Here is a 25,140-nt window from a genome sequence, read left to right on the forward strand (position 1 = left end):
CTCATCCATCCATTCAACTCCTCAATAGCAGCATTCTGCATTTACATTCCAGATGGCACCACAGATCCATGAAAAGTTGTTATTTTTTCCCCTTTTTTGTTGTACTATTAACAACAGATTCATTCAGAACACAAAATATTCAAGCAGTTGACATTTTGCCCCACACATCATTTGAGGCAAATAAGGGTAGGAGACTGATTTTGCTACACAAACAAATCACATGGATTTTCTTTATTACCATTTTGATTCTCACAAGATCAAACAGTGCCCTTCAGTTAACATCCTCTTCCAGAAGCTTTTCTTCAGGAAAACACATGACTTGATAAGGAACTCTATAATATTTTCAAAATGCACAAAGGCTGGCATGTTTTTTGGGAGCTTGGCAGACTGTGATAGCGTCCATTTACAGTTTTACCCACATGGATATTTACAAAAACTTCCCTGCACCTCTTTCACCTTTGAAATTCCTACTGAGTTCATCTGGGATAACTTGGCCAAATTAGTAACTTTATGCTCCTCACTGTTCATTTTTCTTGTACCCTTTATTTTCCCCTCTGAAAAAACTGTGTTGTTTCAAACTTTAATGGGTGTAGCAAAACCAACTAGATCCTTCTGGTGCTAATCACAGAATGACTGAGTTTGGAAGGCACCTCTGGAGATCCTGTGGTCTAAGCCCCTGCTGCAGCAGAGCCACCTGGAGCTGGTTGCCCATGACTGTGTCCAGATGGCTTTTGCAGATCTCCAGTGAGGGAGACTCAACAAACTGTATGGGCAACATGTGCCAGTGCCCAGTAACCCTCACAGAAAAAAAAGTTTCCTGTTGTTCAGAGAGCACAGCCTGTGTTTCAGTCTGTGCCCACTGCCTCTGGTCCTGTCATTAGGCACTCTAATGGAAAAAGTATATAAAGACAGGTCAGATTTTTACTATCATTAGGAAAAATACATAAGCAGAAAAAAAAATACCGATGTTAATACTTTTCATCTGACTTCCTAATGAAATGGATGTTGGTCACTCACATTATCTGTTCTTTCCTATTTTCTTTGGAGTGTGTCAGCCATTTTCAGCACATTTAGAGCCTGGTGCACAGCTTCAAAGACAAGTGAAAACTTAAAAATGTTTAATCCTTCAAACTTAAAAAATCTGTGGAAGGACAGAGAGGCTCAGATTAATGATTCATTAGGATAAATGACAAGCAGAACGTAGTTCTTGTATCTTGTCTCTCTTCTAGCAGTAACTAACTGCTGGTATATCATAGTACCCAGACCTCTGAACCAACCACAGACTGCCATTTCTTGCCTGATCTTGTCAATGGAACACACTTACCACAGGCAAAGGCCAGGCTTCATTAGTTCTGCAGCCCATGGGACAGACTCTCTTTTTGTTGCAGTGTTTGCTTCTCTGTATAGAATTAAACTGTATTTACCTTAATCTAAGACACTTTTGTCATAGTATAATGAATTTTGGTCCACATATGCTAGTTTGCACAGTGTTAAAATGGTGCAAAAAGTGTGCATAAACAAAGCTGTAGTAAATACATGCAAATATACCAGTCCTCTGTAACAAAATAACCAGCCTTAGATCAAAATATGTTTGAATCTATAAACAGTCTGCCCACTCTAGGAGCTTGTACTTACTGGACAGGTAAAAAGGTGTCGGTCTGTCTCTCAGAGCACACGTAAATAATCAAGTAATAACAGATTTTTCTGCTACTTTTTAAGAGAGAAGAATGCAGAAGAAAATGAGAAGTTGTGTCCTCAGCCCTTTCAAGCTAATTAATGCATTCAGAGGCTGTACTGAAAGGAATTTAAACTCGTGATAGTCATAAGAGGACAGATCAAAGGAGAAAAAACCAGACCAAGTCAAAGAAAGCTGCACATGCCTTCAGTTAACAGACAGAATACAGGTCCGAAGGAGGTAAGATTTATATTTTTTTATTTTACACAAAATTTTCAGTTTTGCTTTAAAGTTATGCTTTAGAAGAGGCTTGACTGTCTCTAAGTGAACTCATGTTTTCTTTCATTGGCTAGAATTCTCTTCAGTAAAGTCATCATGTTTTATAATTTACCTCTATAGGATAGGTAGTTTAGCCAGATACTATCAAGTAGCATCCGTTGTTGTGCTCTTCAGATTATAGAAACATGATTACTTGTGGATTCCTTCTTCATTATATTTGATTGAATGTATTTTTAACTGTTCAAACAGCTGTGATCCTCACCTTAAGACTGGGAATTAAGATTGTAAAGATTGGGAATTAAGACTGTAATATAAATTCCCTACACATCTGAGTTTAGACTGTCAGCAGACATAAATCAGTATTTCCATCTGAAGTTCAACAGATCTCTGAGAGTCTTCAGTGACTGAAAACCTGTCCCCTGAGTGTTTACAGGGAATAACAGAATAGACAAACAACTATTTGTAAGAACAATATTCGTTTTTCTTAATAGATTTTCTTGACCAGGTAAATTGCCCTTTTTTCTATAGCTGCAAACACCTTGATGTCAGTGGTGATACTCATATATATAGTTACGGTTTTGAGTTTTATCTTAAATTGGGACACTTGCATATGTATATGGATCTAATTGATTCTGAAGGTATCAGATTATCCTGCCTCTCTAAAAAGTTTCCGTTAAAACAAAGAAGCTGATAATACTATGCTTTAAAGGTAATAAACTGTTTATCACACTGAGACACTATGGTTCTACCCTGTAGGTTTGAGCTGGACCAACCTCACAAAATGTCCAGAAGATATAACCACCTGGATGGCAACTATTTCAAAGGGAAAGGACACACCTATTTTGCAGCAGAAGAGTAAGCACAAATCAAAACCTATGTTAGCATGTAAGCTGGTGAAAAAATTTGCATTGAAAGAAAACCAGAAAACTGTATTAAAAAAGTCACTGTTGGATACAGAGTGAGTGCATTTAACGATCTTTAAGATTGCACAATGACAAACATTAGAGACAACTGCCTCTAATGTCTCTGTTTGTCATTGTGCAATCTTAAAGAGCCCTCAAAGTTAAGAAAAAACAGAACTGTAGAATTCAAAAATCAAAAGTTAAATCATATGATCACAAGTCATTAGCCTTTACCAGGTTTATTGAGGCTTATTTAAAATTTACTTTTGACGCTGTTGCAATGTGATCTGTATACTAAATTTATCCTTAGATTCACAGACCTCTCTTAGGAACCTCAAAGGGACATTGTCTCACCCTAAAGAAACTCCGTGGAGAAATGGTTAAAATAAAAAGCAGATGAAGACATCAATGCCATACAAAAGTGACTTCCAAACTATTTCTGGCTAATATTTTTTATCTTTGAATTACAATAAAATATGTTTGGTCTGGGATTATTAGAGACACCACCCAGCTGGTGATGTTTTATTACATTAGACAAATAATTCCAGTGTGCTTCAGATATCTCTATGTGGATTGTACTGCTGGTACTGGCTTACTGGGCCTCAAACTTAATTACTTGTTCATACTGCAAGATAGTTGCTCCTCCAGGATCAGCTCTGGGAAAAAGAATAAATAAAGAGGAAAGCTCTCTCATAGTACATACAAAGCAGTTCCGTTCTTTATAAAAAAAAAGCTGGTTAGTCATGTTTCAGCACTTGAAACTAGGCATGCTCACCTCTAACTGCTGTGAATTCTAGTGGCTGCAATTATAAGTAGTTTTTCTAGATATGCAAAAATGACACGCTCAGTACAAAGTGTAGTCCAGATATGAGCCCAGATTCCAAGTAGCACAGCTTCAGCTTTAACTGGAATTGCAAGAAGTTGCATACACGCTTTCCTTACTAGCCCCTGAGTAGTTAGGGAAGGAGTTAGATGGCAAATGTGCAGTCAAAAGTACCAGCTCCAGAAATGACATACGTTCTGGGGGCATGCAGGTTAATGGATAGCTAAAACTACTCAACATGTGAAAAGCAGAAAGTCTAAAAATGTAGAGAGGGCAGCTGCCTGGAGAAGCGGTCTCTCCAAGTTTAAACCATCCTGGCAAGAGTAGCAAAACCAGTGGAGCCATCTCATATCTTTGGCTGCATCAGAAAGTGACTGCTGTGAGCTCTGTTCTTGGGTTAAACAGGCCTCCAGGCCACACAAAGTCTTCAAGGGACAGGAGCACCTTACAAGAGCCATGTACTTCGGAAAAAGAAAATCCCTTTGTCTCCAAGGGGCCTCATGATTGAAATAGCACACGAGATGTTCAGACAAAAAGGCAGCCTGTTCTGCCACACAAATCTCCTTGCATCTCCTTTCAGGCTTCTTTGTTCACTCCTTCATGAGACTTGGGGTCAGTGAAAATGACAGCAAATAGATATAAAACCTCTCTGATAAGTCACATATGCCACTACTCAGTCCCAATGGAAAAGCCTGGGGTAATTACTGCAAGGCAACTGGGCATAAGATACACAGAAGTATGTTAGAATGGGTTTATCCTGATTCACATAGTAATTTTTTCCCTGCATACTCTTTTCCCTTTAACCATTTCACCATATTCTTCTGTTCCTGAATAGGCAAAGAACAAAAAAAAGGGAATTAATTACATATGTCTCAACAGGGAGGATATTAACACTGAAGGAAGGGTTTTTGTGACTAGGAAATTTGCAATTACTTTGTCAGCTTGCTTTTTGACATAGAGTGGAACTGTGCTGCTTTTGCCAAGTGCCCAGTGAGCAGTGGGAAGGATGTTTTACAGCACAGTTTGCAAAGTGCATCTTCCCTAAAATGACCCAGTGACACCAATACTGTGCCTGGTATGTCACACAAGAACTAAATCCTTATAGAGCCCTTTATGAATAATGCAAAGTTTCTTAGACATGTTTTAAGGTTGTAATGTGTTTTATGTATCCAAAAAGCCCTTCCATCAATAGCAGTTGTTGCAGTATGATGCAATTAGTATAATTTTTAAATACTTGTTGCCTAGAGAAATTTAGCAAATAAACATAAGCTGCATCATTGCATATGTGGCATTTAATTTATTTCACATTCACTTGCAATATCACAATGCTGTGATTTGCTAGATTTACAGACAGGCATCTTTTTGGAATCAGTAGTCACTGGAAGATAATTATTTTCAAAGAAATATATTTTTAAAATGCTTAAGAACTTGGTAGAGAAATTAGCTAACTGCTAAATCTACAGAAACTGGCTGAAGTTGCTGATACTTTGCCTATTTTCTGAGGTAAATTCTGCTCCATGCCTTCCTCTTACAACAGGATGATGACACAAACTTTTGGCCTAACCATTCTTGCTCCTGGGAAGATGCATCTAGTTGCAGTGCTAATGATTTTATTTTGCTTTCCCAACAGAGCTCTGGGTATTGGACTTTTCATTTTGGTGCTGGCAATTTTACTTGCCTTTGGCTGCTGGTATTACAAAAGACGTAGTGGCTACAAAAGTCTGCGGGTAAGTGTGGCAGCTCATTTTCTATCATGCTATTATTTTGACAATATATTACCTTGACTTGCATGACATTGATGCAGAGAACATCAAATCTGTAACATGACATCATTATCTCAGGTAGTGTTTTCACTGACATATGTCACAGACAAAACCACACAATATGAAACACAACCTTTCCTGAAGAACTTGCAAGCCAGACAAAGTGGTAAGAGGAACCAGAAACAAAGGGACATGAAACCAGTTGCCCAACTTTGCACAACATGTCAGTAGAAAAATTTATTTCTAGGAATTATTATATTAATATTTACACAAAATGAAGAGGTGTTCTGTGTCCTTTCACTTAAATAAAAGTAATATATTCACTATTCATAAGATTTACCCCTAAATAAGGACAGATATGATTAGAGTAAATCTAGGAAGCAGAGAAGAAAAATAACTAACTTGTTACAAGCAAGTAAATATGCTCACATATGGGTGGTGTGTGATTCATCCATATTGAAATTTGACTTGCAGTTTTAAGGTTTACAACAAAAATGGGGCAGGTTTGAGATTTGTTTTCTAAACACTACTTTAAAATATTCTAATTTGTGTCTTCTTAGAAAATATTTTTAAAAAAGGTACGATCCTTCTCATAACATCTGCTGTTAGAAGTCCCAAACCTTTATTTTTGAAGTTTTGCTCCCCCTCCTAACAAAGGAGGTCTATTTTAATCCTTTAAAGTGAAAGCTTGTTACGGTTTAACCCCAGACAGCAATTAATCACTATGCAGACACTTGCTTACTTCCCACTGCCACCCTGGTGTGGAGGAGAATCAGAAAGAAAAGGTGAACTTCATGGGTTGAGATAAGAACAGTTAAATAATTGAAACAAAATATAATAATCTATTACTACTACTACAACTCATAATAATGAAAAAGAGACAGAGAGAGGAGTAAAACCCCGAAGGAACAAGTGATGCCCAATACAGTTTCTCACACCCAACTGATGCCCATCTCATTCCTGAGCAGCGATCAGCCCCTCCCAGAAAAATCCCTCATTTATATACTGGGCGTGATGTTCTCTGGTATGGAATATCCCTTTGGCTAGTTCAGGTCAGGTGTCCCAGACATGAGCCCTCCCACCTTCTTGTGCACCTGCTCTGTGACAGAGCATGAGTCACTGAAAAGTGCATGACTTAGAGTAAGAGCTACTGAGCAAAAACCAAATCATCACTGTGTTATCAGCATAAGTCTCATAACGAATCCAAAACAAAGCACCGTACCAGCTGTTTAAAAGAAAATTAACTCTGCTCCAGCTGAAACCAGGACAAAGCTTTATCCAAATATATGTTTTACAGTAAGTATCTTTTAGTTTTCCTAATATTTTGAAGAAGATATGAGTAACTATTTGGGATTAAAAAACCCAGCAGAGCTCTCATCTAAGTCAGCAAATCCATTTCCTTGCTGTTTCTGATAACTTTGTCCCATTCCCTTTCCAATTACCTATCCAATACACGTATCAACTGGCAGAATATCTAAAAACTGAACTTTCATAGTGAAATGTTGCAAAAATGAAATTAATACTCAAAAAACCCTTTCAAAAATCAAACCAAATGCCTGCTTTATACAGCCTGGCAAAAAGCATAATCTGTTTTTTAATTCTTGCTCATCACAGATTACTACTTTCTGGTTTGGAAAATCACATTTTACTTAGGCTATTTTTGGCTAAGGGAGAACTGGTACAGCATGTGTACAAAAGAAATGTGGAAAAAATGGAAAACAAAAAGGTTGGGGATTAAGGAAAGAAATGGGTGGCATAAAAAGGAGGAGGCATTTGGGTACATGAGATGTCAGTTCCTGCATCAGTCCAGGACCTAAAAAATGTGATACTTATTTTTCTGGCAGTGTAATTGGATTACATAGGAGAGAGAGAGAGTATGTCTCAGCAGAGACAGCATGAAGTGTTAGGTAAACACACTTGCATTGTGTCTGGCCCTAATCCCAGATTCTAATACGTACTGTAAATGTGCTGTCAAATTTTAAATTATGCATAATTTGCTCCAACTTCACAGTCTTTTCTTCCTTTTGCTTTCCCCGTATTTTTTTAATGATCTGTCACAGAGCAAAAACACTAGTATGAGCACAATACGAAAGGTGGTAGGTGAGGAAGCAATACTGGACTGCAAAATGGCTCTGCAGGACTACAGAGACTTTAATTCTGTGGTAAGTTGAAACTCAAGATCTTACTTACTTAAAACTGAGTAAGACATGGTGAGACAATATTGTTAAACAGGCACTTGATGACTTCCCCCTTGGTGTATGCTCTCATAGACTGAGTCTTCAGTGCCTCAACTTATAAAATAGTATTTTGAAAAATTTGTACTATGAAAAATATAAAAAATGTTAAAAATCTACTATTTAGAATTCTTATTTCAAAAATTACTTTCTTCAACTTACATTTATTCTTAAGTCATATGATCATTATGTAATCTATTAGAATAAGGCAAGGCTGAAATATACTGAAAAAACCCAAATATCTCCCTAATTGATTTTCTGCCATTCTGACAAACAACAAATGGATTGTGTCTGGTATACTATACTCTGACAAACATTGTCAGGGAACATTATAAAACTTCAAGGAATTAGCTCTTCTAAGCATTATGGAAAGATGAACATTTAAACTTTCAATTTTCAAAAAGGTAAATTAAGTGATAAATATATATAAATGGGTGTGTTCAAATTGCTTTAGAATTAAGAAAATGCTAACTTACAACCAATTTCAAATAAGCTGCTCAAGTTTTTAACACTAGAAATAAGACAATGTGCTTGCATCAGGACTCTCAACGAAAAGCTTCAATATTTATCTGAATTATCAATATAAAACACCCCAGATATACATAAGAAAAATATTCCTGCCTTTATAACACTGGAAGTTCTCTCTTTGGATGAACAATAGCAATAAAATGAATCTGATGCAAAACCAGAAAACATACTACCAAAAAGGTAACCTTAAAAAAATAGACACGATGAATGAGCTCAGCTACTTTAAGTCATAGAACTGTAACTAATATGGGGGTAAACAGCTTAATGCATGTTTAATGTAATTTTCTTGTCATTTTTATTGTAACTCAATTGGTTTTTTTGATCTTTCACACCCATTTTCCTTACCATAGGTACCTGATGCTCCACCAGCTTATGACAAAATTGCTGCAGATCAGAGACCACCACCTTATTCACCATGATAACATGAAATTTGAAGTCCTAAACATACTGATTACATTTCTTCATGCTCGCTATTAATTTCCCGTATATGCTTAACTTTCTCGAAGCTCAAATCAAACAAAAGAAAACAACATGTTTTCATTAGCAGTTGCTGAAAAGTATTCCCGCTTAATTTACAGAACTGGTCCTTGAAATGCCTTAATAAATCTGAATGTGCTTTCGTTTAAAGCTTTTTACTTCTTGTAGTCAGATTAATACATTAGGGTCTGGTCATCTTGAATTCTTTATAGGTCTACAGAGATCTGTAATCACATACTATTCAGTATCAGAGTAAAAAGTGATGGCACCTTTGTTTTCATCTTCCTCATTTAGTCTCCGTTTCTTTAAAAAATTTTTAAAAACCCAAACCAACTATTCCTTAGAATGTGAGGTACAAGAATCTGAAACAAAATGAACCAAACCATTTGACTATGTCTTCTTACAGACTGTTTTCTTCACCAGCAGTTTTAAAATTAACTTCCAAAAAGCGACTGTTTTACAACACACTTTTACCTCACATCAGTTGTTTATGTACCTGTAATTGATTAATTCCTTACCAAAAAAAAAAAAGATCAGTGTAGGCAATCTAGGAGTTTCTGCTTGGAGTCCATATTATTTCATACCTGTGAATGGGTATAATGACATTACCTTTAGTTCCTTGTGGCAGTCATGTGAGAGAGCAAAAGAACTTTGTAAATACAAAGCTTTACATGTAATTTCTTTCTAATATGATGAAACTATATAAGAAAATGCATGAAAACCATGTTTCTTGAAGAATACAGAAGACAGCAGACTCCAAGATGTTAATTTTCCCAGCTTGCCAGAACACTAGCAGTAATTAAAAACAATGAATTTTGATATGCATAAATTGGCTACAGACATTTGTAGTTATTGTTTATTTAGCTTTTTTGTTACTGCTTGCTTGCCAGATTATTACTTAGTATTATATGCAGATCAACAAATTTATAAACAAGGCGTGGTATTTCACATGGTATATAGGAGGCAGCTAAAACTATTCAACACTCATTAGAATCAAAAGTAGTTACAGAAGAAAACTAATTTCATAAAGTAATTATTAACTATTAGTAAAGAATCTAGTTCTTTGTCATCAATTATGCACATACAAACACCTTAAAACAAAAAAAGTTTTAAACACAAGGCACATTTACTTGCCTAACAAACTCCATCTATGTTGATAAATAATAAGACATAGCTTTTTTTAAATGTTTCTTTTGTAATAAAAATGTTTATATAGATTAGTAAAATTGTTGGAAGGTAATAAATATCAGTAATTGCTGTGAAAGGTTATAATCTATCCAAAAATTTTCATAAATTTAGTTGATACATTTATTTAGAAACTTAAGAGATACACTTTGACTTAAAAAGCTGTCTTACCTGTGTCATTTCTGCCCGTCAGGAAAAAGACTATGGAATTATTTAGCAACAGGAAGAAGAATACACAGGAAAATATTAAAAATTCCAGCTTATAGCTAGTAAGCACTAGAGATGTAGAACACAACGGCTGATTAATTTTTTTGCAGGACTGGTAAGCTAAAGCTTGGGGCTGATATATTAAGCAACTCAGCACTCTGCATTTCTCTACTCTAGGGCAGCATTCTTTTAAAAAACTGTAGTGCTACAGTGGAATAGAACTGACATACGCATTCATGTCTGAGAAAAAAATTATTAAAAAATTAATAGAGATTATTTACTATAAAGTAATAAAGTGCTTAGGGTTCAAAAAGCTTCACTTAATTTCACACATTTTTAGTGTCAGAATTAAATATATTACCAGCTGTTGCAAAAGCCCATGAGGAAGTTAACATTGATGAAGTAGGAATATTAATTTCTTTGTGGAACTATGTAAGGCCAAATTGTTAGAACTCGTCAGCAGCCACAGCTAGAGCAATTAAACTTAGACGTGAATTTATAGATACTCAAAGGATAGATAAGCCCTCTTGGAAATCTACCCTTAGTTTTCACAAAGTCCTCTCCTTTCTTCTCCCTGTGAAAGCACTAGTTTTGCTTTATAGACACAGTTAGACAGTGGTCTCAGATTTAAGTGCATTAAAATAAGAGCATGAAATAGAGCTACACAGACAGAGCACTCTATTAAATAGGTGTAAACGTCATCACTCATGCTGACCATCACTCTAAATTCCGTTTTTCAAATCTGGCTCTATACCCACTGATGGTACACTGCAGAGTCTCGTTGCTGACTCATTAAATAAACACTGATACAAGACAGATCAGACCTTGAAAACAAGAGACCTGTAATTGTCAAAGCTGCATGCTGCAAGAACTGGTACTTTTGTATTACAATTACACTCAATAACACTGCACTTTACCAAAGACTAGTTAAAACATTCCAGGACATCTGTTCCTTTAAAGAGAAAGGCATAGAAATGTCTCGACTACCATACATGGAGAACATTGTATAGGGTGTTCAACCCCCTTGAAAGTCTTTCAGATTAGACAGTTGTATGACCCCAGAGTAGCAACTGGTCACCAAATTTTAAATTCATGATTTCTTTAGTTTGGTCATGTATGTAACAGGGAGGATGTAAAAGTCACAGACCTTCTACTCCTCTGGTTTTTACCCTCTTTGCAATCAGGCTGCAATCAGATGCTTTGTATTACAACCATAATTCTGAACAAACATGGTATTTGTGCTTCATTTTCTTCCATCAAAAAAACCTAATAAAGAAATTCATGTGTAATTTGAGTTTTTCCCCAGGATGCTGATGAAGAGGTGCCTGGTCATAGCTGGAGAATGAAGCTCTGCTTGCTGCTCATCTGCACTATCAGAGCAGCAGACAGACTGTTATTAAAGCTTACCTGTACAAAAGGATCTTAGGAACTTCTCCATATCTATGCATGCAACCCTTACATAGATGCAATTAATACTGCAAAAACAGACCCCTTGCTAATATAGTGTGCTTTGGTCCGATCAGTAAATTAGAATGGCAACAGGAGTTACATTGTCTGCGTTTGGATTCCTGGTAAGATCCTGCTGGATCACCTACTTTCTAAGGGAGCTACAAGCCTCAGTGTAGTCTTCAAAGATTCTAGAATATTGGTGAGCCATCCCAGCCATTGAACAAAGGTAAAATGCAGCAGGTCCTGATGAGTTCAATCTTCCTGGCTTTCTGCACCATGCAGCAGAACACTCGCTGAGCCAAGAGCCAAAAGGTATATTCTACACGTCAGAGAAATATGCTGAAAGAAAGAACCATAAACTTCCCATAGGAAGCACTTGCTTTTTTAGAGTCTCACTAGTCCAGTGTAACATGACTGGTATTTGCATCTGGTTGGTAGGACAATCCAGTGACATTGACCTCAGCAATCTCTTTTGGCTTAACTCCTGCTAGAGCTGGGGATGTATGTATATTATCCTGGCCCTAAGAACTGTATTAGTATTAGCCATATTCCTTGTAATTTTTCAGTGACATCTTTTGATTCATGTTTATGTCTAATCTTGGTAAAATATCCATTACTTTGTTATTGTTATGTCAATGTACTCACATGACATAAGAGTATATATATTTTGCCTTTAAAAGCAAACTTCTTTTCACTTCTTATGTAAAGGAAAAGGTTAAGGAGTTTCTCAGTCTTTGGAGAAGTAGCATTTATTCACTTTTACTTTTCTGCTGACTTCATACTGAACTGTGCAACAAGGTTGAAAGTTTGTTGTGTGTTCACGGCATTTCATTAAACATATTTTACTGCCTGTTAGAGCTGAAAAGTGCTTGAAAATTTCCAATGTTGTCTTTTGGACACACATCTGCACTGAACTTCATATGCAGTAATAAAGGTAAACTAGCAGCTGTATAAATTTTAAAAAGCTATCTACAGCTATTATCTACACATCCCATACGTGATGCCAGCTAAAATCCAGCACTTGTGCACTTTTTGGAATTGACACTCCATATTTTGCATCCTTAGAGAACCTCCAATTTTCACTTTACTTCCTTTCCCCAAAAAGTCTTTGGCTCAAGGCAGCAGCCTTAGATTTCTAATGAACAGAATAAACTATTGCTTCCCTTGCTGTCAAAATCTAGCTCTTCTAGATGTTATGTCCATGTAGACTCTACTCTTGTGCCAGTACAGAAGACTACATTTTTGGGGGTAGTGGTGTTCCTAACTGCCTTGTGCTCGAAGCAATATGAAGGAGAAAGGCTTATTATCCATCTCATCCTCATCCACCATGAACCATCTCTCAAATCACACTGGATCACATCTCTCACACTTTAACAGATTGCCCAGAGAGGCTGTGGAGTCTCCCTCACCGGAAATATTAAAACCATCTGGAGCAATCCTATGCAATGTGCTCTGGGATGATCCTGGTCGAGCAGAGAGATCGGACCAGGTGACCTGCTGTGGTCCCTGCCAACCTGACCCATTCTCTAATTCTGTGATTTTATTACATTTATTCATCAAAAAAAGAACCAGAGACTACTGGGCCCTATTTAACTAGAGAAAAAAGGGCAGAATGTATAATCCCTTGTGGCAACACTATTGACATTAAATGCCACAAATACTATTGACATTAAATGTCACAGTTATTGCCTCCTCTAGTTGCCCCAGAAAGCTCTTTGCATGGGATAGCTGCAAACTCCAGTCTTGGTGGATTCACATGGATGAAAATCTGAACAATGCTTGAACAGCACATGTGCCTTCACAATTCCAAACCATTTTAGTATAGCCCCAATTACATGTTGGACCACGTGCTTTACTTGCTCCTTTCCTGAGAGATACACCACAAGAACTCAAATCAGTACAAAACAAAGAGTGATGGCCTAATATAAATACTTCAGTCTTTCTATACTAATGTTATAAAGTCTTTTCAACTCCATTAGCTTCCATCTCTGGAGGCGAGAAACAGAATTCTCTGCTGCACGTTTGCTATGTTCTCTGCTTACACGGAAAAGCAGCCTTCCCTCTTCACAGTTTTTTTCATTTACCTCACCATCAGCTGCATTCTTGTAGCTATAAGGGGAAAGATCTGACTCATTTTTGTTGAAAATAATTTTCTTAAGAAAAAGGTGTAATTTTCCAAGTTCTATCAAGTTGTCCTTTCCCACTTACCTTGGCAAAAGTAATTGATTTCTGTTTCTCCATAGCACCACATACACCTCAAGTAACTCATTGCTCCTGACACTCTGGAGCAAAAGAGTGGCCCTTTTTAGACACTCTTCAGTGCTAGGTTTGATTCTATAGTTGTTTGCAGGAGTAATTTTAGGATTGTCATCTGGTAGCCATACTCAAAAAAACCTTAGAACTGCTTCAGAATTTGCATTAAAACAACAAAATCATACGGTAAGTGTGAATATTCCCTGACATTGATCTCCTGTAGAGAAATCCTTGCAAGGATTAAAAGGTGTCTGTCTTGAAATAAATTACTCCAATTTCTGTATCTCCAGGAAACTCAACCTGAATGTTTTTGGTATTGATCCAGATTTAAGAAGGCTGTCTTTCTTACATTTGTAATTCCCAGGATATGCAGCCCACATGACCTTCACTTACTGGATTTTGGCCCCAACAACAATTTTGCTCAACTCCTCATTCCAAACTTCTGCTGTTTAACAGGATTCATGCACATCTCCTACCACTTCTTATAAATGGAGAAGCAGTTTTATGCTTTTATATCACTGTTTTTCTGCTCTGATTCTCTGAATCACTGCTCACCTTTTTCCAGTACCTCTTTCTTTGGCTGCAAAATCGGCCCTTTCACGTCACAGACAAGCTCAGGCTGAATTCACACAATTCTCCTGGAATTACTGTTGGAGGCTGTGTATACATACTGGGAAAATTAACTCATACTTCACTTTCTTAATTCTTTCCACTAAGCATTCTCTACTGGCCACTACAGTGAGTGAAACGCCCAGCCCAAGGTGCAGCTCATACAAGGACAGAACTGCTGCACCAGTCATATCACTTGCATTTCATGTGCCTAAGTAAGAAACTCACTTTCAGACATGGGCTCTCTTTTAACAAAATGTTTTGGTTTTCCATCAGTTTCTTAGGCCACGGCAGGAGGCAAATATTTCAGACAGGCCTCTGCCACTTTTTGTTCTAAGTTCACATTGCAAAAAGCACCCTACTGGCAAGAAAAATATTTTGAAGGCATAACATGTAGTTGAACTGTAGAATACTGTCCAGACAAGCCTCAATCACGCTACTGTAACTTTAGTATTGGTGTGTTGCTAATATGAGTTGACAAGGTTTTTTAAAAATAGACAAAGCAATTCCTCCTTCCCAGTAGCTAAAACTGATTATAATACTCAAAATACCTGCTTTTTATATTGTGTAAATGGAATCCACCATGATTATTTATTATAAGGAAGACACCCTGTGGCTACATAGTAGTACCCAGTCACTAATCCCTCTCTGTTATTCAATGTCACTTCTGCATGTGATTTTTAAAGAGAGTGAAAAATGATTTTAAAAATAACAGCATGTTACGTGGACAGATCTCAATGTATATGCTGGCACCAGATGCCAATGACCTACTGACAGCCAAAATAGTCTGATTTTATAGTTGTTTATTATGAGATGGAATCAATATGAACAACTAATTAAAGAAGTATATTGTCTTCTTTTCATGATATCGGCATTGACAAGCAAAGCTCTAAAGCCTGAAGACAACCACAAAAATCACAGTTGCTCCTTTACTATCTTGCTTCCTTTTGCTATTTAATTTTTATAAATGCTATTTGTCAATGCTCCTCACATTCTTGAAAATAATTGCATTTTCCAGACATTTTCTTCATTGTTAAAAGTCAGGGGAAAAGAAAGCAGTAATCTAGGTATCTAACCTTTAGTTATGGATGGGATGCTGGAAGGAGTCAGGACCAAGGATTCTATTCCCAGTTCCTTCATGTTGCTAAGAGAACTCAAAACTTCATTGTCTTCATCTGTAAAAAGTGGGAAATCATATTTATGCACTGTTTAATAGACCTTCTGTGTAGCAAACATAATTTCAAGAAATATTATAAGCAATTAATTACATTTTCTTTGCATTACTTTTACATACCATTTTCATTTAATGTGTTTGGTTCAGCTGAGATTTTAATAAAAGATACTGTAAAGAACACCAACTTTCTGAAGAACTTCTGGACCAGTCACATATGAAAGAATGAAGCTTCCCGGTTTCCAAGTTTATGCAAGACACTCAGGTGCGATTACTGACCAAACAATTCAGTATTTTGAGAAAAGAAGAGAATACATAGAGATTTATCAAGATCTTAAAGTCTGCTTTTATGCCATTGTAGTTTCAAGAAAAAATTTTTTAAAAAACATTGCTCTGTGTCACATTTACAAAGTGGCTTCTTCAACAACTAAAAAATCTTTATGTGGATGCCAATCTGTATAAAATGACCATATACAGACTTTATCTTGTATCCTATGCACAAAAATGAGATTTGAAAAGCATCATGTTGAAAATCATTACAGCAGTTTGTCCTTTTACATCTTCAAGAGAGCTAAACCAAGCAAAAATAGGAATAGAGTGCCAGACTTGCAGTCTTCAATAATCTGGTTTAAAGATCATGACTTTACAGCTACAATATTCTACAAGTGGTATAGTTTTATTGGATGAGTTGGGTTGACACTGATGCGAAGTTGGTTTACAATTTATATTTTTACAAAAATGTTAGTACGAGGCTAAATAATAGTCAGAAACCAACCCACAAACATTGAAATAATTATTATGAAAGAAAAGTCATCAACACACTGCTGAATAGCTCATAGGGCTTTTAGAACATGCACTCTTCTGATACCACATCTCAAGGATATAGTGAAATTGAAAAGGTACACACAGCAATGACAGCAACTGATTACTTCCATAAAATAAATAATTGAATTCACAATTTCTCTTTATTCTAGAAAAGAGACAACCAACATGGCAAAGGTCTACATAGGCCACATGGAAAAATAACAAAGAGCAAAGGTTTATTGTATCTTACAATATAAATATTATTTGCATCAAACAAAACTAGCAGGTACCAGGTTTGGAAACCAAAAACGAGATTTATTTACAAACTCCTTACCACCGGATGCTGTGAATGGTAATAGTTTGTTTACATGCTTCCATGAATTCTTGAAAGGATTGGTAGATTTCATCAAGAGAAATACACTGAAAGCTATTAAATTGAAAAAAAATCACAGCTGTGTGAGGAAGACTCTGGCTTAGTGGATAGTAAAAGACTATTCAGGCCTGTTATTGTGTTCTTTTGGAATGCTGTTCCTGAGTGCTTCAAGAGACTAGGTGATGCTGGGATAGATAGCCATAATAATCAGATAGACAGACCTTAAGTCTGATGCAGTATTATTAATCTTATTTTTCTTATTATTTGAGTCAGTAAACTCATTTGAGGTGCAGCTTACAGGGAGCAGTCTACATGAGTTTAAGTCTTTGTGTGCACCTCTGGCCATTCTATTTAAAAGAAACAGTCCTTAACAAATGCAACAAATATTCATGCTTTAATAAAAATAATTAATTTACTTTAAAATTCATTTGGGCTATTAAAATTCTGCACTACAACAAAGTACAAGCAAAATCAACTGTGAACCACACACACTGTGGGAGCTATGAACACCCTTCAAATACTAGTTTTTATAATTTTCTGACCTACTCCAATGGACTGATTCTCTTCACTCACCAGGAGAATTTTTGCTTCCCTTTTTGCATTGAACCCTTTGCTATGTCGCATAGTGAAATCAGTACAGGTTTGAATGACTTGATAGTAACACACTTGGCTTGAACAGGTACTTCTATGACCCCTAAGACTTGTGAAATTTAATTCCTTCTAGTGTGGCAGAATCCCTATGAGAAAATGGCAGCACACATGGGGGTTTGAACTGTGGAGCAATATTAGTGTCGTTTTCTACTCATAACAAAGCAAAACTATTGTGCAGAACATGTCCATTCAGGTAAATGAAAGGATGTAATTCAAAACATTCGAAGTCATTATTAAACCTATAATTTTGAATGTAATATAGTGTATGAATACTTGTATACAATATCTGAGGGTGTCTAAAAGGAAGGCATTTTACAAGCTCTGAAAAGCTGAACATGTTTTCTTAAAAGGCTGATTTATATATCTATGTTTATATGTTTCATTAAATGTCTTTTTAACTTCAAGTCAAGATGCAGGCAGTTCTGCTTTTTCATTGTGTCTGTGAATATAATTTACTTTTTTACAGTTCTTTTTGTGGTACTGGTAGCACTACACATTTGCTAGAGAGCAAAATGTACATAGCAAATTGTCAATGGGTATTTACGTTCATCTGAAAAAAAAGCCTTATCTCTGGCAGACATTCATACTATCAGAGAAGAGTATTGGGAATAGGAATTTTATTCACAAAAATTACTAAAATTTGGTTTTACATAATGAATGTTGCAAGTCCATTACATAGTAAGTCTCAAGACTTTCTCCAATAGGATTTGGAATTTGAACACATGTCTAGCAGAGAATAAAAATCCATGAAAACGCTAATCAAACGGACTCAAACTATTCATGTTGTAAAGTTTATGTCTGCCAAATTATAAAATATTTATGAAAATCATAAAATACTATAATATTAATTCAAAAAACTTCTTGGAAATCATTCAAGCAAGTTACTCGAGTCCTGAGTTCCTAAGTTCAGCTTTTCTAAGTTTTCTCTTTATTAGAACCAATTATAGCATAAATCTTCCTACTACATTAGCACACAGAAAAATGCCACACAATAATTTTTTCTCCATCAGAACAACTCCAATACTAGAACCAAGTCTTGAGTTCTCCAAACAATGTAGAGAACTCATGCTACAGTAAATATATAAATTTTAAAAAAATAGGAAAAAACAACCACTGCAAGAAAAGAGAAAAATCCAAAAAACCAACTCCCAAGGTTCAACCAGTGAAATGGAAATAAGATGAGTTGCTGGTATATATGGTTTTAGAGTATGTAAAATGTCCATGAAGAAACTGCCATTCTCTGCCATCTCCCTCTGTTGGAAAAGTCACCTGCAGCATTCAACTGTAAAATGCAGTCAGACTTAAAAATCTGTAGTACTGTGAACTCTGGCAGGCAGACACCCTTATTACCAGGTGTCTTCAAAATCAGTTACAAAACACCTTTCATGAGAAGTAGGAAAAGCATAACAGGTAGCTTTCTCTAAATTTAAACAAACCTTCTCTCCTTCCAAAACTGACAGCTTCCATCTTTCCCAGTCCTGAGGTAAGATGGAGATTTCTGGTCCACAAAGATGCAATTTCCCAATGCAATTCTTTCAGTTAGTGCAAAAGGAAAGGTCCCTATGGAAGGCACAAGCCTTTCTTCCCCCCACTTTCCCAGAACTTTAGCTAAATACCTACCAGGTTACTTTTCAGAACAATTTAAAGGCAGCCGACACAGAGGAAGTAAGATGTGGTCCTGTTCTTCAACCCAACATCTGAACTGCCAAACTGTGTACAGCAAAAAGGGAAGGGAAGTAGAAAATTCAACAGGATGAGGAGCAAAGGTTGAAGTTTCATCTTTATGAAACTCAGTCTAAGAACACTACTAAATACAGATATATAAGCTTTTATCCCCTTTGAAGTCATAGCTATTTAGAAGGCAACTATCATTCATAAACTCTTCTGAAATCTTCCCTTCTAGTTTCTAAAAAAACCCCAAACCAACAAACTCCACAGAAAAATTCAACACATACGAAGACAGCAATTCTAAAATCATCATCTTCCATAAGATGGGCACCCTTTTTCTGTACGCAAAGCCACAAAAGATATCAAAAATCTTATCGCCATGAGCACTGCAGCAGGCAGCTGTGAACTCAGCAGATCTGCAGAAAATAACCCAAAGGCTTTATCAGATCAAATGCTGAAATCTAAGCCAATAAATACTGAATACACTGTACAAAAAGGGAAGGTTTATGCAATGTGTGAATTATCCCCATTCAAAGCATTAATAAAGCTTCTTTTAATCTCATGTGATGTTTTAGCACTCTCCTTCCACATAGACCACTTACAAGCTAAAGAAAAAATACAGATCTAGAAAGCATGACCAGTGAAAAAAATGGGTAGTTTGTTATGGCTAGATGGAAGATAAGTGAGTGACCTTGTTACAGTTCAGACATGTGGAAATGCATACAAGGCTGTAAAACAGAGAACAATGAATTGTTCAACAGATCTTTGAACTTTAAGACAAAGCATGGCAGTCAGTGTGACTTAGACTGGTGTTTAGGAAGCCATTGTAGCCTTACCACTTCACTGGAGTTATTCAGGCAACATAACCAAATCATTAAGAATGGATGAAGTATGGGTTATCCTGCCCTATATCATGAGGAACAATAAGGAGGCCTTCCTTCCAAATCCTGTCAAATCATGTGAAATGTAAAATCAGAGAAGAACAGAAGAGATTAAATAATTTCATTCTACCATACACCAAAAGAAGGATGTATATATACACACACACACATATATATATTTATGCATGTACATATATGTATGTATGTATGTATTATCCCACGGTGTAATATACATATTTTTAACTACTGCCAACACAAAGCAGTACAGCAACTTGATTTATTACATGCAGATTCCTCTGCATTGTTGCTAAACAGTACACTGGTCCAATGTTACTAAAATACTTAAAAAACTATACATTATGTAAACAAAACATAAATAAGACAGCATAGTTCTTTGTACATATTGTTTAGTTCAGGTTTTTAGGAGTTCAGGAATATGTACAATTCTATACTACTGATTTGCATTTTTACAATGCATAATTTTTTTTTTAAAGAAACAAGTCAAAAATAAATTTGACAAATAAAAAGGAGATATATACTGTCATAAACACACTGGCAAACAGTCAACAATGTAAGATGGAACATGTGCAAAAGGCGAGATTTCACCAAACTGTTTAATGAATTCATTGGTCATTTCTTAGCCTTTTACTAGAGAACTCTCTGAAAACTTCTGGCAAACTAAAATTTTTCTTTCTCCAAATCCCCACATGTAAACAGGTAAGGACCGTAACCTTAGTAATATTGAGTAAATCAATGTTTAAAACATTGTAAGAAATTATTCAATAGTTACAACTTCCAAAGTTTGAAGAATGCCCCAGAATTTCAAAGTGGCTCATTTGCAGTAAATTCAGGATGCAGCTTTGTCAGGTTTATCAAGGCAAGATGACTGAGATGCAGGGAAGACAGTGGTAGGATTTCTGCTTGTGGAAACAACAACAGGAAGCAGTGATGAAGACAGGGAAGAAACTTTTGGTGCTGGAGTATTTAGAGCATTCAATATGGCTCCCTCTGGACTAACCAACAGTTTTTTGATAGAAGTGTCCGAGTGATACACTGAAGTGTTGCTTGGTAAATGAGAATTTGGAGGATGAACAGCAGAAACAGAAGATGTAGCAACATTAACAGGAGATTTTGTCACTGAAGATACAGGCAGAGTTACCGCAGACAGTGGAGTGCATGATCCAGCTGGAGTACTAAATATCTGGGGTGTTGCATGTACGATGGGTAAAGCATCTGAAGCTCCAAAAGAGTTCACAATTTTTGTAGAGCTTTTCAAAGGATGTTTTGGTATCTGCCAACTTAATGAATGACTTGGTGCTAGGACAATTTTCGAGGTTATTGTATTAACAGTTGGTATACCTTGAGGCTCTTGACCATGGTTAATTGTTAAAGGAGTCTGTTTTGTATTACAGGAGAGAAGAAGAACATGGCTGCCAGTTCCAAGGCCTTGCAGTGGAACAACAAAACGAGTACCATTAATCACTATCTGAGTTCCAGGTGCCAAAGGCACACAGGTGTTAATGACTATTTTCTGTTGAATGGAAGGTTCATTTAACTGACCTCCTGTTTTGCTTGTTACAGGCGGCGAAGCTCCAGATATCTGAACGGTAGAAGCACAAGTGTAAGCATGACTTTGTTTCTCTGTACTGGGAGGCACCTGCTGGCAGTTTAGGGCAGAAAAATTGGGAAAACTAATGACTTCACCTGTATTTGGTGATGGAGGGGGCAACACACCCTGAGATTTGTGAATACTTGCATGACTTGACACAGCAGTTGAAATTCCTGATGACTGAAACTGAACCAGTGTGGGCAACTGGCTTTTTGGTACTGGAAGAGGAGCTGGAACTGCTGCCAACTGAGGAACTGTATGTAACATCTTGTGGGGGGTGGCTGCAGATCCAGGCAAGCTAATGACTGGAAATTGCAGAGCAGATGCTAAATTTTGAGGAGATGCTGTTGGCTGTGTTGAAATCAGCACAGATGAAGCAAGATGTCCTGTTTTCACAGTGGATATACCCACAGTATTTCCAATATTTGATGTACAAAGTCGATTACCCAAAACTGGCCTTATTCTTGAGGGATCATTGCCACCAATCAAGACAGTAGGCTGTGTCCCAGAGGAAGTCCCACTTGATGTTACTGAAACAGATTCTACATGTGCACTTGATGTTGTTATTGTAAAGGCATTTTCGGCTTTTGTTGCAACACAAACAGATTCATTAGCTGACAGAGTAAAACTTGGAACAGGAACCACACTACTACTTGTCAAGGATGGGGCCAAGGCTGTGCTCTTTTTGTCTTCTCCTTTAGAAATGCCAGAGTGCAATATATTAACTGGTAGGCCCTCCTGTGCACTGCCTTTAGTATTTACAATGGTCTGACCTATATTTAGTCCAATTTTCACATCTTTTACTTGAGCAGTAGTTGGTGTTGAATTAATTTTTATCGGTGCTCCTACTGTAGATGGGATCAAAACCAACTGTGGTTGCTCTGCAGCATTAACAAAGGTTTTGGTTAGGGAAGAAGGAAGGTTCTGTTTCAATGTCTCTGCAGGTAGATTGGTGGTTGATGGGCCATTGGCAATTTGTGTGTTAATGAAAACCAGCTTCTGAGCATTAACAGCAGTGGATGCTGGAGAGGGTATAATACTGACCCCTGATGCCCTAGAGGGAGATAAAATTGGTGGATTTGTGATTAATGTAAATTTCTGGACTGGAGTACCACTGATTAAATCTCCATTTGTTGTGGAATTAGACTCAGATTGTGTAACAGATTTTGTTTTGGTTTTAGTATCCTCTTGATGCTGCACAGAAGAATTTGGAGTTTTGATATTATTACTTTGTCCAGTGCTAGTCACACTAACAGGACTGTGTGGAGTCACAGACACCAAACTGCTAGCTAATGAAATGGAGGATAAAGGAGAAGACATATGGCAGGAGTTCTCTCTTACTTGACACAAAGAATCCCGAACAGCTGGCTGCTGTAGTGTGAATTTGGTATTTTTCTCCATTGTCTGGGTAATATCAGCAGGGAAAGCTGAAACGTTAACAGAAGAAGCTGTTGAGGGGGCAAATCCAGAAGGAGATGATTGTCCAATATGCGGGAGACCAGATGTGGCTGTTGCTACAGATGGAAGACTAGAGCATGGTACTGCTGTGGTTTTTGGCACAAGAAAGGCCTGAAGCTGAGATGCGTAAGTGAAAACTGAACTAGGACATAAACTACTAGGTGAAATCTGACCTGGGTTTGTTTGCACTTTAACAATTCCGGTGTTTCCACCTCGTGTTGTGACCAGAATAGATTGTGATTCTCTTACACACACTGTCTTCAGCTCTTGCTTAGTTTCAAGGGATTCAGTTTGCTGCTGTGATGCAAGACTATGAGAGGCAGAATCAGTGTTTGTAGATGCACTTAATCCTGTTGCTGTCAATGACTGGCTAGCTGTGGAAAGAGTAGGTGAAGCCAAAGACACAGGCAATGTAGCAGTTGAAACTGTAGGCTTGATTTTGTCACTTTCAGTTTGGCTTACCTTAATTGTTGATGATAATAAGTTATCTGCTGAAGTTACATCAGGCAATGGTTGTGTAGTGTTCATGGGACCAGTCACTTGTGATGAGTGGGTAGTATTCATGTTAAAAATTGTAGTGGGTGACTGAGTGGCATTTGCAGGGCCTGTTACCAGAACAGGTGTTAAAGAAACACTGATGTTTGACATTTTTGGTAAAGATGTACAATGCATCTCAAATGATTTTTGTTGTAGTGACTGAATGTCCTTGGACACAATTTTTTCTTCCTTCTCCTGAAGAAGAAAATTCTTAGGTAAAATAAGAACTTGTTGCATGACTTTTTCTCCAGTTTTAGGGTCAATCATAGCTTGCATTTGAATTTTCACTGAGCTGTTGGGAACGTCTATTGGTACACAGTGGCCATTTGGCATTTTGTATACCATTTGTAAAGGAGTCTTAGAACTGGCCTGGCAGGGCAATGCTGGTTTGATCAGTGATGATTCCAAAGGTGGTAAAACTGACTTTTCAGAAGAAGATACGTTCATGCCTGCAGGAGGCAACAGTTGATTTGTTAAGGTCACTTTGTTCCCAGTATTCTTGGCAAGCAAGGCCTGGATGGGTTTGGTCCCTTTTGGAAAGTTTGTTACTAATGTTGCAGGATCTGTCAAGGAAAGCAACTCTAGAGTTGACCCTTCAAATTGTTTCAGCTCAGTCACGCAATCTGACTGCAGGCTACTTTCTGAACTCTGGACCACAGCCTCATTAGTGTTCAGTTTAGCTTTCTTCCTTGGTGAAAGCTCATTAGTGCTTTGATCAAGACAACTATTTTGCTTGAACTGTCGTTTAATGCATTTGGGCAGTGTCTTCTGTATTTCTTTAGAAGCTGATTCTTTTTTCAGAATTCTGTTTTTTCCTGAAGGTAAATTCATCTCTAATAGTTTCGTTTCATCTGCAAGGATATTAAAACACAAACACTGTTTTACATGTTTGCAACTGATACCCCTATAAAATAGTTTTACAGTGTCTCGCTAAAGGCAATACACTAGTTTGCAAGAACAAAGGTATGTGGAAGGAAACGTCTGATTTTTTAAGGGCATCTGGTCAAGGACCTTTGCAATACAAAACCAGGGTAATCAAGAAAGGAGGAAGTAATAAACAAGAACATACACAGATTGAAACCTGACCAGCAATGGGAAACAGTGAGGAAGACCAAATCTGGTCATTCACATTAATTGATAATAGAATGTGAGAGCATGAGAATGTATATTCCAGCAAGGTAATCTGGAGGGGAAAAAGGGAAAAGCTAGGAAAAAATACACAGAGACACAGATCTAACCAAACAAAAATGGAGACAAAGTCAAGAAACAACTTCATCAATCACAGCAACTGATCGGTTATCAGGAAAGGCCTCTTGCAGGAAGATCAAATTTTTGAACCTAATATGATTATAAACCAAGGGAGATCCTGGCAACGAGGCCGGGAAGGGTGAGGAAATTGGCTCAGCTATACAAACCCATGAAGCGATGTGTAGAGGTAAGGGGGGAGCTGCAAGGACAGCTGCAAGAGGTTACAGCATGTGGACCTGGTGCCAACTGCTGGGGGGTGAGTGTCTGTATCCTCCCCAAATCCAGTATGAGTGTATTCACTGATAAACTTCACGCCGATTAGCTGGTGAGTAGGAAGGCCTGGGGGTCTGGGCTGG

The 25,140-nt window shown here is 37.1% G+C and overlaps 2 protein-coding genes across 2 annotated transcripts in view; one reads left to right on the forward strand and one right to left on the reverse strand.

Annotated features, from left to right (window-relative positions):
* The first annotated feature begins 1,763 nt into the window (after window positions 1–1,763).
* MLANA (melan-A) lies at window positions 1,764–8,831 on the forward strand. The gene is made up of 5 exons (XM_069001431.1): window positions 1,764–1,915; window positions 2,711–2,809; window positions 5,310–5,406; window positions 7,503–7,604; window positions 8,555–8,831. The coding sequence occupies exons 2-5, from the start codon at window positions 2,736–2,738 to the stop codon at window positions 8,621–8,623; spliced, it is 342 nt and encodes a 113-aa protein (XP_068857532.1). The 5' UTR covers window positions 1,764–1,915; window positions 2,711–2,735; the 3' UTR covers window positions 8,624–8,831.
* Window positions 8,832–15,205: 6,374 nt separating this feature from the next.
* BRD10 (bromodomain containing 10) overlaps window positions 15,206–25,140 on the reverse strand; it is a 54,598-nt gene continuing 44,663 nt past the window's right edge. Inside the window, exon 9 of the mRNA XM_069001210.1 lies at window positions 15,206–24,387. Coding sequence (XP_068857311.1) covers window positions 20,780–24,387 — 3,608 coding nt within the window. The 3' untranslated portion in view covers window positions 15,206–20,779. The remainder of the gene's footprint in view (window positions 24,388–25,140) is intronic.

Source organism: Aphelocoma coerulescens (assembly GCF_041296385.1).
Source record: "Aphelocoma coerulescens isolate FSJ_1873_10779 chromosome Z unlocalized genomic scaffold, UR_Acoe_1.0 ChrZ, whole genome shotgun sequence".
In the NCBI taxonomy this organism is placed as follows: Eukaryota; Metazoa; Chordata; class Aves; order Passeriformes; family Corvidae; genus Aphelocoma; species Aphelocoma coerulescens.